The sequence below is a fragment of the Bos indicus x Bos taurus genome, chromosome 24 (assembly GCF_003369695.1).
Source record: "Bos indicus x Bos taurus breed Angus x Brahman F1 hybrid chromosome 24, Bos_hybrid_MaternalHap_v2.0, whole genome shotgun sequence".
NCBI lineage: Eukaryota > Metazoa > Chordata > Mammalia > Artiodactyla > Bovidae > Bos > Bos indicus x Bos taurus.
The window spans coordinates 47,050,837-47,067,592 of NC_040099.1; the positions used below are offsets into that span (position 1 = coordinate 47,050,837).

Sequence of the window (16,756 nt, forward strand, 5' to 3'; positions counted from 1 at the left end):
TTTTGCTACCCTTACTTCACAGTAAGGTCATTTTGTTGGGTTCCAGAGACTCCGATTTGTTGTGAGCAAACATTAAGACAGGCAGCCTGTGGTAAAGGGGCAGACAGAGTTACAGGCACTGGTGCCCTGCTGGCTTTGGCTGGATGGTCCAAGTAGTATCTGTTTTTCTTGTTCTGGGTGTTAGGGCAGCTCTAGAGGTGTGACTGGAGGTTTTGCCATTCAACATCAATGGGACCACTGGATCGGTTTATTAACCGTGTATTTATAACTGATAATGTAAGATGTGAATTAAGTCATGATTTCAGGTTACAAGTCAGAGAAGAGTGGATGAAGTGTGGGCAACCTGGGTCAGATCCTGCCGCTTGTTAGCAGTGAGGCCACACAACCGACTCATCTCTGCATTTCAGTATGCTCAGCTGTAGAATGAAGAGAGTAGCAGTACTTCTCTCAATAGGTTGGTGTGAAGATAAAATAGTTGACATAAAGCACTTAGTCACAACCGAGCTACTGAGCACGCACGTGTGCACACACACACACACACACACATACACACAGAGAAATATGGTAGCACACTCTCATTCTCAATGGAGACTCTTGTTTGACATCAAAGGAGAGAAATAGACATGCTACCCAGCCCTAACCCTTTATTTTTGATTGTTACAAAAGGAAAACACAAAGTGTTCAATTACAATTTCTCCAAACCCTTTTAAGGCCTTTTTCTTGCCATTTTTTAATAGCAGTTATCCCAGAAGTGCAGTAAAAATGATAGGAGTTTACTAAAGAGCTAGATGTTGTTAGCATAGGGAAAAAAATCATATTTTCAAACTCTCTAGAAGGATGTAAAGAGGCAATCAGTGATGAAGAAAAATGCAGAAAGAAGGCCAAAAGTAGGTGGGTTATACCCTTGGGTATTATCTAGGGTTTTGAACAGACTTTAATAAAAACAGCTCGTTTGTGGGAAAGAGAGAATTTGGCAGAAGACTGGCATTCAAGAGGGACAGTCAACATTTACAACTGATGGAGGTTTTGATTAGGTTTGGCCATCCACATTTCATAGATAAGAAGGAGCCTCAAAGATAGTAAATGAAATTCCTTAAGATGACATAGGGTAGTAGTGTCAGATTTAGAAGCCAGACTCTTTCAAAACCAGCCCAATGATCCTGGAAAGACAGAGAAGGGGCTTAGTGTTAAACAGACCTGTATTGAATCCTGGCTTTGTCACTTTCTAGCTAAGTGACCTCACTGAACCTCTGTGATCTCATGTATGAAATGGAGACAGTAATAGGATCAACCATAAAGAGTTGTAAAGATCAAAAGAGAGAATGTGGCAGAGAATTTGACCAAGTATCTGGCATGGTTAGTGCTCAGTGAATGCCAGTTATTATTATTTCCAGCTTGTTCAGCAAGTTTCTGTATGACTATGAATGAGCCATACCTATGATTCACTTTTTTCTTGTAAAAAATGATCCTGTTCTCTGTGAAAGACACAAGTGTTTCACTGAGTCACAGGGATGACATTTGTATAATGTTAAACGGAGTTTGGGAAAAAAGAATGTAAAGTAATATTGAATTGGTGTTAACATCATGACATTTTTATTTGTGGTGTAGATTTCACACACATTACACTGTAACATCTGTGTAGGAACTGGGGCGCATTAATGACTGAAGGTAAGAAAGACCATCAGGAATAATTCCGGTGTTAAAAACAGTTCCAGATGAAAGGATAATTTGCACAACATGTTGCAATATTTTTCAAATCACTTCCATTGTACTTGTGAGCTCATGATAAAGCGAATGCACAGAACAGTACAATGTCTAACCAACAAGGGCTTGTTTTAGGAGGTAGTTGAAAATAAATAACCTACAGTTTACACAGCTGGCAGCTAAACAAATAGAATTCATTGCCCCAAAGGGAGCTATGCCTAGGTTGAAGAAAGGTTTCGATGAATCCGTGGGTAATGGATCTGTAAGGAGTTATCAAGGGAAAATTAAGAGTTATTCAGTGTATACACCTAAATTTTGAGGTTGGTCTTGTTAAAAACACAATTTGGCTCTTCTAATGGAACTGCATAGTTAGTCCCTTGGTATGGGTGGACTTTTATTTTAATTTGACATGGAATCTCTGGTGTCCTAATGCAGGACAAACAAGATTTGTAGGGCAGTGATATGTGGCAGTACTTGCTCAGCTTATTAAGTGGACTGCCTGTGGTTTTGAAAAGCTTCCTCCTCCTAATAGTCACACTGGAATCCACTGGGTGGCAAGAACACAGCACACTACCTTAAGGTCACTCTTGCGTAAGACATTAATGCATCAGTCCCTAATTTGGAAACCTGTGGTCACTCAGCAAGACAGAATTTGTCTCTCTCCCTTGGTGTAATGATTTTTATTTTGTCATCTCTCCTGGGGTAATTCCTTGCAGGCTTGGCATGTTGAGAATCAAATACTGCCTCTAACAATATGGTTGTGATTCTCTGCTTGGCTGATTTAGCTCAGCATTTAAGTAACCACTAATCTTCTGAAAGCACCAGGGTCTACTTAGAGAAATCCCTGTTGTCTGCAAGGATGGAAACAAAACCAGCATGGAGGAAGCATTACTTACTAAACACAAATCAATCTTTTTTTTTCCCACCTCGCTGTACACTATGCCACCATCAAAGGCGTGGTTTCTGGGTGGTAGGTCTTCATTTTGTAGGTGGAGAGCAGCTCATGTGCGACAAGTAGAGAAGATGAATTGGGGAAGTGGACGGGTAAAAAGAGTTTATTGAAGTCCCTAAGTATAAATCAAACTACAGTCTAATGGATGTATCACAAAGGTGGAGTGAAAAAAGCCAGATACAAGAGAATGTTCCCTATAATGTCCTTTGCTAAAGTTCAAAAACAAGCAAACCCAGTCTTCTGGGGTCAGGGGAGTGACTGGAAAGAGGCACAAGGTGTTAGAACCCAAGCGAGTTCACTGAGCTTTGAGTTCTTGACTTCACGACTTGTAGAACTCGGTGATTTGTAGCCTTTGGTGACTGTGCTATACTTCAGTGAAAAGGTTACTTTAAAAGCACATTCCAGTATTTACTCTTTGATTTGAAAGAAAAGTAGTTTGATATTTTCAAGCTTTTATATATATGGGCTTATCAGTATTCCTTTGGATGATTCTTGCTCTGATTACCTTGATACCCTGCATTAAGATTTATTAGACTTAATGTCCTAAAATTATTTATTTCACACTGCTGGGACAAACCTGGTCTATAAAAGTGAGAAAGAAAGCACTCAAATCAACTTCAGACTTAAGACAAATACCTGAATGTACAGAATGAAGCCAAACTCACAGGTGCATTTGTGTAAGTGTATGACTTCATGGAGACGGAAACAGAATGACAATATCTGAGTGTCTCAAAACAGAATGACTTATTATCCAAGCAACTCTGTTGCTAAACATCTGCTCACAGAAGTCACTGTATAAGGACTAAGTTGCTACTGCTGCTAAGTCACTTCAGTCGTGTCCAACTCTGTGCGACCCCATAGATGGCAGCCCACCAGGCTCCCCCGTCCCTGGGATTCTCCAGGCAAGAACACTGGAGTGGGTTTCCATTTCCTTCTCCAATGCAGGAAAGTGAAAAGTGAAAGTGAAGTCGCTCAGTCGTGTCCAACTTTTAGCGACCCCATGGACTGCAGCCTACCAGGCTCCTCCATCCATGGGATACTGCACTTAAAGTCAGGAAGCCTAGAATCTCTTCCTGGTTTTGCAACAGAGACATAAAACATCATATCTTTCTTCACCGTATCTCGAGTCCCTGTGCATAAAATTAAGGGAAAGCATATGAATGAGAGATTGTCTTGGAAAGAATTTTGAGCTCCTAATGAAATGTGACATACGTACAATTGTTTAAGACACATACTGAAGATTATCACTAATAAGGGGCTTCCCAGACAGTGCTAGTGGTAAAGAACCCACCTGCCAATGCAGGAGATGTAAGAGACGTGGGTTCGATTCCTGGGTCGGGAAGATCCCCTGGAGGAGGGCATGGCAACCCACTCCAGTATTTCTGCCTGGAGAATCCCCTGGACAGAACAGCCTGGTGTGCTACAGTCCACAAGGTCACAAACAGTCAGACCTGACTGAAGCCTCTTAGCATGCATGCATGCATCACTAATAAAGATGATGGCAAGAAGTAGAACTGTCATGCGTGCATAGTAGAGGAAGCTTGTGATAGGCAGAAGAGAAACATGAAGGAAAGAAAAGGAACCACGAACCTGCATTGTATAGAATTATTTTTCTTTTTTGCCAATAAATTCTATTGAATTGAAAATAGGTTCCAGAGGGAAGGAGTGGGTAGAATCATTCAGATGGGAATGAATAAAATTGATAAATGACCACAATCCTAGTTGGCCACGAGCACGCACAAACACCACTTCTGACATCTGAGTTTTTCACTGATTTAGCTGTTCTAGCTGCTAGGTCATTTTAACGTATTTCTACAAAAACAACAGTGTCCTAGCTTTGCATTCTTTCAGTTCTAATAATTATATATATCTTCTTCTATATCATAAAAAGTTGTTTTTGAAATGTTTAGGTATATTCTGAGTATTTTGAACTGTGGTGTTGGAGAAGACTCTTGAGAGTCCCTTGGACTGCAAGGAGATTCAACAAGTCCACCCTAAAGGAGATTAGTCCTGCGTGTTCATAGCAAGGACTGATGTTGAAGCTGAAACTCCAATACTTTGGCCACCTGATGCGAAGATCTGACTCATTGGAAAAGACCCTGATGCTGGGAAAGATTGAGGGCATGGGGAGAAGGGGACGACAGAGGATGAGATGGTTGGATGGCTTCACCGACTCAATGGACATGAGTTTGGGTAAACTCCGGGAGTTGGTGATGGACAGGGAGGCCTGGCGTGCTGCAGTTCATGGGGTCACAAAGAGTCGGACACGACTGAGCGATTGAACTGAACTGAACTGAATACGGTCATTGAACTTTAACTGTCTTCTTTCCCCTAGGTGTCCAGAATTCTTGTCTTTTAAATTGTTGCCAGATATGTGACATTGGATCCGGCTTCATCTGTAGAGAAACAAGGACTGTTTTATAAAAGAATGAATGGCTAAACGTGCAGAAGAAGTTCTCGAAGGTCTATGTCGCCTGCGGTTATTCACAGCACCATCTGCCAGTAACTCACTGAAAGCTGGATTTCAGCAAGAATTTGAGCAAAGAAGAAGAAACATAATAAGCACGGCTTTAGACATTCTGATTTCCTTCAGCATACCGGGAATCGGGGTGTTAGGAGGAACCAGAAGGAGCAGAAAACCTCAAAACAGAATGAAGATCACATGTGCAAGACTGACTTGAGAATTTCCTTAGCTTTAGAAAATTTCTGCAGAATTTGTAAGATGCACTTAGCTTTTTATTAAGGAAGTCCCAGGCCCAGAATGAAGTTCAGCAGTGTATCAGCTTAAACACAGGATGCAGCACCACCCAGCCCCCGGTGCCAGGGGGCTACCATCAAGTACATCAGTGAGGAACACAAGCAAGCAACTCAGAGAGTTTTCTCTGGTGAGCTCACCTTTTAGCTTTTGCTGAGATGGGCACCAAGCTTTTCTTTCCTGATCAAGCTCGCTGCATAGGGAATCTGTAAGATAAAAACAAGCAAAACTCTCCAGGTGAGCTAAACTTGGAGACAGATGTGTAATGGAGACCCTTACCCTTCATTGTGCCTAGCGATTTGAATGTCAGTGGATCTGCCCTGAGGAGAAAAGGTCTCCATCCTCCCCAGCAGTGTGGCGCTTCTGGGATACAGCATTCCTAAGGCCCATTAGAAAGCATTTGAGGACAGAACAGATGATCACACTAGACTGTTGCTACAGCTAGTCTCTGAGGTTCCTATGTGACATTTGACTTAAGAAGTTAAAAAAAAAACTTGCATTTAATAATATGGTATTCTTACATCCAAGGTCACAAACAAGAATGTGATTACAAGCTAGTGCAATGTAACTTTTCATTTAACTACAGCGATCAAATATCTCATTATAAATCACAAATAAGATTAACTAACTAAATGCAAACTATTACTCTGGGTAATTTCCCAGTAACTACTAAGAAGCATCAGAAATAATTGCACTGAATGGAAATATGACCCTTGAGAATTCTACCTGAAACTTGAAAAATACTTTTCAATACCGGGGCTTTGAATGAAAGTCCATCTCACTTGATATGCTAGAAAATTCAAACAACTGAAACTGGACTACATGTATAATATTATTTAGATTTGCCTCTCCATTAAATCTAGTTATGTTACTTACCTTCATTATTACAAGATTAAATTCAGAATTCTAGTGATATAAGTCTATTTTACATTTAAAGAAACACTCAGCCCTCTAGAATGTAATATGAACTATGGCTGATATGAGGTAAAAGCAGCGAAGGAAATAAAATTATAGCCACTCAATTAAGCAATATTTTGTGTCTTGTTTGAGACATTCCTCACATTCCCAGTATATTTATGTTTTGTTCTCCTGAGCTACCGGTGCATAAATATGAACCTTTATTAACGGGAAGGAGCTACAAATCTACAGTGATGCTAGTGACTAAATTAACTGCATCAGTTGGCCATAATAACCAGTTTGTCAAATCAAACAGTCTTTTTGATGAAAAAGAAAGAGAAAACGAAAATAACTGTCTCAGTGTCTAGATACACAACTACAACATGGATGTATACGATAGAGTGATATCCGATAAAGGGCAGAATAGCAGCACCGATGTTGCTTCATACAGGACCATAACACGTTCAGCGTCCTAACCTCACATTTTAGGACAAGAGCTAAGGTCAGCTAGATAACTATGACAAGAACAGTTACACAGGGACCTACTCTAGGTACCTCGTCTTTTCACTCTGTGTTATGCTATACCTGCTATTAACAGAGACATACTTGAACCTTGATTTTCCACTATGTTGTATGAAACAATATGCCCCAAATCCACGGATCACCTCTCTCTTTACATGAATGCTATCACAGAGCCTTGAATGGAATTCTATTATTTAGGATAACAAGTGGCAAAGATGTAAACCTTGGGGTATAGAGAATTACCTAATAACATGCATTTGGGTCACTCTTGCGTTTACAAAGCATTCTCAACATCAAGATTAGATGCCACAAAGATTTAGTAAGTATCTTCTGTACCAGGCACTACACGAGATAAGTTAATATCACCATGAGCCATCTCATCAAAGCCAGTACACTACTCACCCTAACCTAAACAAAACTGCCTGAAGGGCACTGCCTTAACATCTAAGTCAGAATGCCTTTCTCTTTCTCTTTTTTTTTTCAGAAACAGCAATGCAGCATCTCATTAAGATGGGAAGCAGATAAGGAAATTCTTTAAGAGGACTCAGGGAAAAAAAGGACATTTCCAAATAAGCACATTTGATCCTCAAATCTCCAGATTTAAATTTAGATCTGTGTGAAGAATTGTTCATCTCACACTGTGAGCTGAGAATTATTAATTCCAAGTCCTAAATCATGAATGATAAATAAAGAATATATTAGCACATGGCCCAGTTGCTCATGGAAACTATCCTATTTCATTGATTCTAAGATACTCTCTTCCCCCTCACATTTTAACATTTCTGAAATTGGCTGTACTATGATTGATGGCATCTTAGAATAATAGTTAGGCGCTTCCTTTTCTTACAATACATCAAGTAATGGGCACTTTTATGATTGGTGGTGTATCAGGTTCTGTCTTCCCTAACTTGGGAAGCTCATGACCTTAGAGACTCCATTTAAGATAACTACGCCATGTAAACCCCATATATTAGAATTCATAAAAGCTTTCTTTTCATCTTGATCAGCTTGGAAATCACCAAGATTGGCATGGACAAAAACCTCTGAAAATTATTATGTAACTTGTAAATTACCTAGTTGGCTCTAGAGTATCAAAAGTATTGAGATTTTGCCAAAAGGATAATTTCCTAGTTTGTGCCAAGAGAGAGTTAGCCTGAGCTCAGACATTAAAGTGGATCTACATCTCAAAAAGAGAAAGATGTGAAAAAGGATATATAACTTAGAAACAAGTGACTGCATTGTCAAAATGCAAGGCAATGGATCAATACTTGGAAGAGGACCCACTTTAGTCAAAGCCTATCTCTTGGAGAATCTTAAGGCAGCTTCCACAGATGTTCAGACTTAGATAAACTCCTCTGATGTGTTACACATTTAGTCACAAAATCAAAATCCTCTAGGGACCCAGGGATATTTTCTAAAAATAAAGTGTTTGATCAACCTTTTAAAAATATGTAAAACATATTTTAAAAAACTTTCCAGGTTCAGAGAGTACAAATCTGGGCAAGTTCCCATCCTAGTTAATCCCAGAGCACCTCCAAGAAAAGACCGTATATCTCTAAGAGCTGTGTCCTTGCTGAAGAGGGAACACTTCTACAGCAATGGTAAAAACCTGTCACTGCTCCTTTCCCTGCAAGGAAGCACAGCGCTCAGACCATCAGAGAGTTGTAAACTGCTTTTTTACAAGTCCACAGTGAACGAAACATTAGTACTAAATCTAGTGGACTAACATGATGTTAATTGAGGCTTTGAATGAAGAACTTTAAGACCGGTTCCCCTTGCCTGTGTGTGACTGCAGCGTTCTGGAAAAACAGTAGAGGGCACCTAAAGACCAGCACATTTTAAAAGCATTTTTTTTTTTCTTAATCTATGCGCCCCTTGGTAGCGCTCCAGCAAGTTCAAAGGATGTGAATCTGAGTCCAGTCATTTATTGTGTGTTTTCTGTTGCAGCTTCACAATGTTCTTCAAGAACTATGACTAATGTCTTCAATAACTACGGCTTCAAATATGATATGCCTTGAATAAACCTAATGGTAGTAGCCTCTACACATATGTACTTGCTTAAAAAAAGTGTTGCCAAATTAGCAATGGAAAAAAAAAGTTATCAAGACATTATAGTAATCTCAGCTCATGTTGTAAATTATATTATATCCTAATCCTTGGAAAAACTTTAATCAAAAGGTTACATACTCTTATAGATGTAGAAAGAAACTTATGCTTACCAGGGGCTAAAAATGGGGAGGGATAAATTGGGAGATTGGGATTGATATATACACACTACTATATATAAAATGGATAAGGATAATAAGGATAAGGATAATAAGGATAAGGATCCTAATAAGGATAACTAAAAATGCTTTTTCCTATTGTACAGCACAGGGAGCTCTACTTAGTACTCTGTAATGGCCTATATGGGAAAAGAATCTAAGAAAGAGTGGATATATGTATATGTGTAACTGATTCACTTTGCAGTACAGCTGAAACTAACACAATATTGTAAATCAACCATACACTAGCAAAAATCTTTAAAACAATGTCATACACTTAGTAAAATACCTTTATCTCCTTCTTTAAATTTTTTTAAAAACTACATATAACATTGTAATAGTTTTTTCACTTTCTTCTTAATCCTAAAGGATGATGGTTTTGGTTTACAAATTGAATACTTTTCCCCTAGAATCGTAATTCACTTGTGAATGAGAAATCTTTTGCTCTTGATTATATTTAATGTAATAAACATCTTCATGAACTTGCTAATTCTAAAAACGTTTTTGATTCATACCGAGAGGAACATATTTGTTTGTATGAATAAATCTAGTTTGGTAACAAAAACATTTTAAGCATTTGAAAACCCAAGGCAGAGGTGGAGGACTATAATATAAACTGTGTTAAGAACTGTAAAACTCTAATTTTAAGCTATTTGTAAAAAAAAAAAAAAAAATTAGCTTGTGGCCCAGTTATGTTAAATAAACTGCATATGCTTTAAACCTCACATTGAAATAAATGCACATTCATTTATAAATGTACAAAGAGAATCAATCATTTGAATCTATAGTCACCACAACTTTGCATTTAACAAACTGGTAAAGGAAGCAACAGTATAGAAGTTACAGTCAGCAGAGAATCTAAAATGTAGGCACCAAAGAAATTCATAAGTTTTCTTTCTATGGCAATGATACCCAAGATGCTTTCAATATAATCTTGAATAAGAACACTGTGTAACAGCATAGGATAAATGCATTGTGGGTCTATGGGAATTGTTACAAAATATGATGGTTTTAATATATTTGAATTTTCTATGACTACAGGATACAGTAGGTTTTCATCTCATTTAAAGGAAAAGAAGCCTATTCTGCAGGTAAATGACTATTCTGTAACATATGCTCTATACACTTTAAATATAGAATAATTTAAGCATATTGAATTAAAAATTTTGGTGAATTGTTCTGTTCTCAAGGAACAAAGTATGTATCCATATTTAGTGATGAATTAGAGCACTAAACCAAAAATACTGAGAAAGTCAATAATTGTGATACCTAGCAACTTGATTTAGATATAATTCTAAAGACATTTTTCTCCAGGTACTCTAGCAAATACAAGCTGAATAAGGGACAGGATGTTTCCTTTCAAGAAATCTTGAGTCCACTGCCTCAATTCTAAAGCAGACGGTATAGTGTGAACACAAGTCCTTCTTGCACAAATGTGCCTTTAGCCAATAGTCCCACTAACAGAGGTACTACTTTGGGAAAGAGCACGCCATTAAATTGATTTTTCATACTGGCATAGCATTTTATGATTTACATCTGCATTTCATGCTTATTAAGCACTTGTGCCTTATCATATACCTATTAAGATACTAGGTTGGCCTTTCAATGGGTCCCTTTGGTTTAGAAACTGATACAATGAATGAGTGAATGAATGAATAGGATGAATCTTGAACTCAAGTTTGCAGACCTTAAAGCTTATATCTGTTAGTCACAAAGATAGTGCAGTAAATACATAAGCTCCTGGTAATTCACTAGAGGGCCTTCCCAGGTGGTACAGTGGTAAAGAATTCGCTACCAATGCAGGAGATGCAAGAGACGCAGGTTTGAACCCTGGGTGGGGAAGATCTCTTTGAGTAGGAAATGGCCACCCGCTCCAGTATTCTGCTGGAAAATTCCATGAACAGAGCAGCCTGGCGGGCTACCATCCAGAGTCGAACACAACTGAGCACGCATGCACAATTCACTAGTAAGGCTTCTTTTAGTAGTTTTGGTAGTAGTTACCCAGCACAAAAAAATATTTGGGGAAATCAGGACCAAGCCAGGAAAATCTGGAAAAGAATTAAGAGGATGGCTACATAAGATTATCAGAGTCAGGGGCATCCATGGATGGTGATTAATTCAGCAATGTCTACTGATAGCTATTTGATATTAGACACCATGCTTGGTGTTGAAGGCAACATGAAGACCCAGAAATTTCAGGATAGGGGACACAAAAGGAGGGGAAGAAACAGTAGGAATAAATCATGCCTATTTCACCAGTTTTCATGTTGGCAGTGTGGATGTGCTTTTGTGGATTTCAGGAATTACATGGTACCTACAAGGGTCGGGGGAGAAGGCAATGGCACCCCACTCCAGTACTCTTGCCTAGAAAATCCCATGGATGGAGGAACCTGATGGGCTGCAGCCCATGGGGTTGCGAAGAGTCGGACATGACTGAGCGACTTCCCTCGCACTTTTCACTTTCATGCATTGGAGAAGGAAATAGCAACCCCCTCCAGTGTTCTTGCCTGGAGAATCCCAGGGACAGAGGAGCCTGGTGGGCTGCCATCTATGGGGTTGCACAGAGTTGGACACGACTGAAGCGACTTAGCAGCAGCACAAGGGTCGGGGGGAAACGTTCCAACTCCTCCCAAAGAATTTAATTTGAAATCAGGAAAATTTACTATCTAGAGGGATATGAATTAATAACACTTATCTAGATAAATGACTACATGATGATAGAATATTTTGCAATACAATATAATAATTATATTTTGTAATACTAGTTTGTACCATCCCACATGCCAAATATCTCAAAAGACATGAGATATTTTTCTCTTTATTAATACTGTCTGCTTATCACATGGATGCAATGCCACGTCCTCTTTTACTAAAGAAACCAAATGTCAAAGAAAATTAAGACACTAAAGTTATATAACTGACCTTAATAACTAGCACTAAAATAATTATTTAGTTTCCTTTCCTAATGCCCATTTTGCTATGTTCATCACTACCCAGGAGTCACACATTTTTGGTTGTATGTATGGCAATTTTTGTTTTAAGAGTCTGAAAATCATATCCTATGTAAAATAAGTAAAGTCTTAAAATTTTATATCCTCATACCTCTGATTCTATCTTTATATTCTTTCTTTGGGCAAATTAAGCAATACATAAATTCACAGCAAGTAATAAGCAGCTCTTATTATCTAGGTATCAAAAGCTAAGAACAGTAGATACTTTTCTTTTTTTAACTCCTGTGGGGGATTAGTGGCCAACTGATTAAGAAAATGTTTCTCTTCCGCAATGAATTTAGGTGCAAATAAAACTAACACGAACAAAACCAAAACAAGAAGAAAGATCCTATTTAAGAGGATCTTAAGTTGAGGTGGTTTTCAGAACTGAGAGTCGTTAACCAGCACTTGAGATCCAGGAAAACCTCAGATGGAGGGTTAGAGTTAGCAGCACTTTTAATAGAGCCCTCAGAATGGGGGAAAACGTCGTGAAATACAAGGATGCTTTCAAAATGACTCTCGGCAATCTCCATTAAAGCAAGCACGATTTTCTCCCATGCAGGAAGGAAACATCAATAACCATCTTTCTTAAATAATCTTGACAGAGAGCTAGATGCCTGGCTCTCTAGACAAGACAGGCGAGTCTGCGTAGACAAACATTTCATGGCAGAAGGATAGCGGGGACCAGCTCAGAAACGCCAAACAACCCAAATTATAACAACCATGCTGTGAATAACATTAAGAATCAGTGTCATGTCTTTACCCAAATGATTAAAAATATCTTACAAAAACTGAGCAGAAATTATTTCCCCATTGTACTCATGAAAATGAGGAAGCTTGGGAGATGACTTTCAAAGCACTAATAAATAATACCAGCTGTGTCTGCATGGGGATAAAGGGCGAGGAAAACAGAAAAAGAAAAAACAACTCAAAAAAGAAAAACAAAAACAAAAAACTCACACCACTAATTAGTAGATGTTCCCCTGTTTCCCTGTTTCTGTGTCAATAGAGCTTAGTCCATGTCCACTTTCAGACACGATTAGGATAGAGTGAGTAACATCCTTCATTTGGAAATAATTCATTTCTTTTCATCATCCTTCAAGGGAATTTAACTGATGAATTGTGTTTACACTAAGTTCTATTGACAGCAGTGGGCCCGGCTCAGGTCTCGGTGGTGGAAGGAGGGGGAAGACAAAGACAGTGGCCCTTCCCTGGGTCTCTGGCACAGCCCGGCGCTGTGCTCAGAGGTTTGCACCGTGGAAGACGATGCGGGTACCTCTGGTTCACTCTCAGAGACGATGCACACATCTGTCCATTAACACATGGTAGGTAGTTACATTTAGAGGAAACATACTGACACATCTGTTTACCCTGCATCTAAGTAAATCTCTTGGCAATTAGCATCTAAACCAGCGGAGGGGTAAGTGGACCAAAGGATTTCAAGGCATAAAACAGGAACAGCTTCATACGTATCAGGTGGTTTTGAAAACAAACCCATCACCTTGAATTCATTTTTAAGTAGAAATGCATCTTACAATTTGTAACTGTTGCACCATTTCTTCTCTGTAGGCTAGTTCCCTTTTCATTTGATCCTGGAAATTATCTGAAAGGGGCGAGAAACAGAGAAAGAAATTAATTAAAGTGCAAAATCTACTTTTGGTATATTTAGCATATTGACGGTATAGTAGACTACTGATGGTCCCACAGAAACACTCCCCCCCTTTAAAAAAATTTTTTTTTAACTGGAGGATAATTGCTTTACAATGTGTTGATTTCTGCTGTACAACAATGTGAATCAGCCATAAAAAAAAATATATATCCCTTTCCTCTTGAACTTCCCTCCAAACCCTACTCCCCACCAGCCCACCCGTCTAGGTCATCAGAGAGCACCTGGGTGAGCTCTCTGTGCTATGGTTATTTGAAGACATATTTTCTCCAAGACTGTGGTTTAATCAGAATAAATAGTAAATTCTGAGAGTGTATTAGTCACTCAGTCATGTCCAACTCTTTGCGACCCCATGTAGCCTGCCAGGCTCTTCTGTCCATGGGATTCTGGTGGGACTGCTGGGCTACAGTCCATAGAGCTGCAAAGAGTTGGACATGACTGAAGCAACTTACCATGCACACACATATGCCTCAATCAGAGAAGGAAGGAAGGCTCTTTAAGAGATATTGTGCAAAATATCTTTGCCATTCTACATATTGATCATTTTTATTGTATTTCCAGAAAGGAATGATTTCTTAATGTGTATCTTGCTGTTTCATCTTTTCCATGTGCTCTTTTTAAAATGGGGACTTGGCTAACTTCAGCTTTTTCAGCTTGAATTGAGAAATTGACCTGATCTCATATGAATCTGTGGTGGATGGCCAGGGCAGGACCTTGAAGAAACCAGAAACTGTCATCATCTTTTCTTCCCTTCCTTTCATCTCGGCAGCCAGCTGGTGTGAGTCCTGTATATTCCACCTCCATCCTCTCCTCTCTTTGCCATCGTTACCTCCCAAATGCAGACACCTCTTGCCTGAAGAATTTCCCAACCAACCATCTGGCCTCCACCTCCTTCCTCTTCAAATCCCTTTCACTCTCCTGCTTAAAAGTTCGTGATGGTTTCCCACCACTTTCAAGGTGATAAACCCTTTACCATTCATGAGATTCTGGATACTTAGAAACTAAAAACACTGTTCTTTTTATTTTTTGACTTCTATCAAGGACACTTGCTCCTTGGAAGAAAGAAAAGCTATGACAAACCTAGAGAGCATATTAAAAAGCAGAGATATCACATTTGCTGACAAAGGTCTATCTAGTCAAAGCTATGGTTTTTCCAGTAGTCATGTATATGGATGTGAGAGTTGGACCATAAAGGAAGCTCAGCACCAAAGAACTGATGCTTTTGAACTATGGTACTGGAGAAGACTCTTGAGAGTCCCTTGGACAGCAAAGAGATCAAACCAGTCAATCCTAAAGGAAATTAGTCCTGAATATTCATTGGAAGTACTGATGCTAAAGCTGAAACTCCAATACTTTGGCCACCTGAAGAGCTGACTCACTGGAAAAGACCCTGATGCTGGCAAAGACTGAAGGCAGGAAGAGAAGTGTGTGACAGAGGATGAGACGGTTGGCATCATTGATTCAATGCATATGAGTTTGAGCAAACTCTGGGAGATAGTGAAGGACAGGAAAGCCTAGCATGCTGCAGGCCACGGGGTTGCAAAGAGTCACACTGGACTGAGCGACTGAACAACAAATCTTTCTATAATATTTGAATTCCTTCCCCAACCTCAAGCACGTATTTTTAATAATTTTTAAGAGATTTTAATTATTTTAATTTTAAGGGACTTTAAAAAAAATAGAGCAGTTTTAGGTTCTCAACAAAATTAAGAAGAAGCTACAGAGATTTGCTATACATATGCCCCCCACTACCAACATCACTCACCAGAACTGACCACCAAGAACGAACCTACACTGACATGCCGTTATCACCCGAAGTCCATAGTTTACCTTAGGATTCACTCTTGGTGTTTTGTACAGTCTGTGCATTTGGACGAGTCTATAGCAACGTGTCTCTGTCGTCACATATTGGGCAGAATATTCTCACTGCCCTGAAATCCTCCGTGCTCTGCTTATTCACTGCTCCCGTCCACCCCATCTCTAGCAGACTTGATCTTTTTATTGTCTCCACAGTCTTGCCTTTTATAACATATATTTTTTAAAAGATCCATTTCCTATTCTCTTCTCAGAACTTGATGGGAAAGTCGCTGTAATAGAGGTAAGTCTGTAGTACTGTGCGAGGGTTAAAGGAGGAGCCCCGATTCCCTTGGAGGGTGAACGCAAGGAAAGGGGGGAGGAGATGTGATCAGCACTCTGCAGTAAGACGCGGAGGCTGAGTGGGGAACAGCAAGTACCCAGCTGACTACAGCACAGCGGGTGGAGGAAGCTCCCTGCGTCCCATCACCCGCCAAACCATGCTCCAGTCTTCACACACGCACTGTACTCCCGTGTGATGTGTGGCCTTGCCCTTAGAGCAAACCTCTCCAATTTCTTCAAGCTTGAATGTTATGTCTCCCAGAATGTTATCTGATTCTCCTGCCCTCTCCTTCCAGGATCAGTCACCCTTCTCTTCTACTCCTCCACTACTGTACGCATACCTCTGTTAATGCATCCACAGTTCATACTATGATTAGCTGTTATACATGTGTCTTTGAGTGCGACAGTGAGGGCAGGAAGATATATTTTAGACACTTCTAAAATTTCCAAAGCCCACCACAGTGCTTGACACACGGCAGGGGCTGGTTAATGGATGAGGAATGAAAAGAGCACTGAAATATCCACCAGAAGGTCTGGATCTGCCTTGAATGACAGTTACCCGACTCTGGAGGCTCAGACCCTTATCCGAACAAACAAGGGGATGGAGTAATGTGCTCTGTAAGGCCCTTTCCTGCTCTACTGCTTTAAGATTTGATGACAAGGTAAATCGACTTGGTTGGGCTTCAGACACCAGTTCTCTTTCCTGTGCTGGTAGATGAGGAGTGGGTAATTTTGACATGCACTGATAACAATTAGGAGTATGAGGGGCTGGCATCCACCTGCCACCTAGGATGCACTGGAGGTGGGTCAAAGCCCATAGACTGGGCACAAGGCAATCGGAACCAACATTCCACTAGCATCCTTAGCCCT

General features: G+C 39.7%; 1 protein-coding gene across 1 annotated transcript in view; it reads right to left on the minus strand.

The window, feature by feature from the left end:
• The window catches only part of SKOR2 (SKI family transcriptional corepressor 2), a 41,642-nt gene that overhangs the window by 962 nt on the left and 23,924 nt on the right, over nt 1-16,756 (minus strand). The window contains exons 6-7 of the mRNA XM_027526042.1: nt 13,620-13,687; nt 5,552-5,617 (exon numbers count right to left, since the gene is read on the minus strand). Of these exons, the coding sequence (XP_027381843.1) occupies nt 5,555-5,617; nt 13,620-13,687 (131 nt within the window). The 3' untranslated portion in view covers nt 5,552-5,554. The remainder of the gene's footprint in view (nt 1-5,551; nt 5,618-13,619; nt 13,688-16,756) is intronic.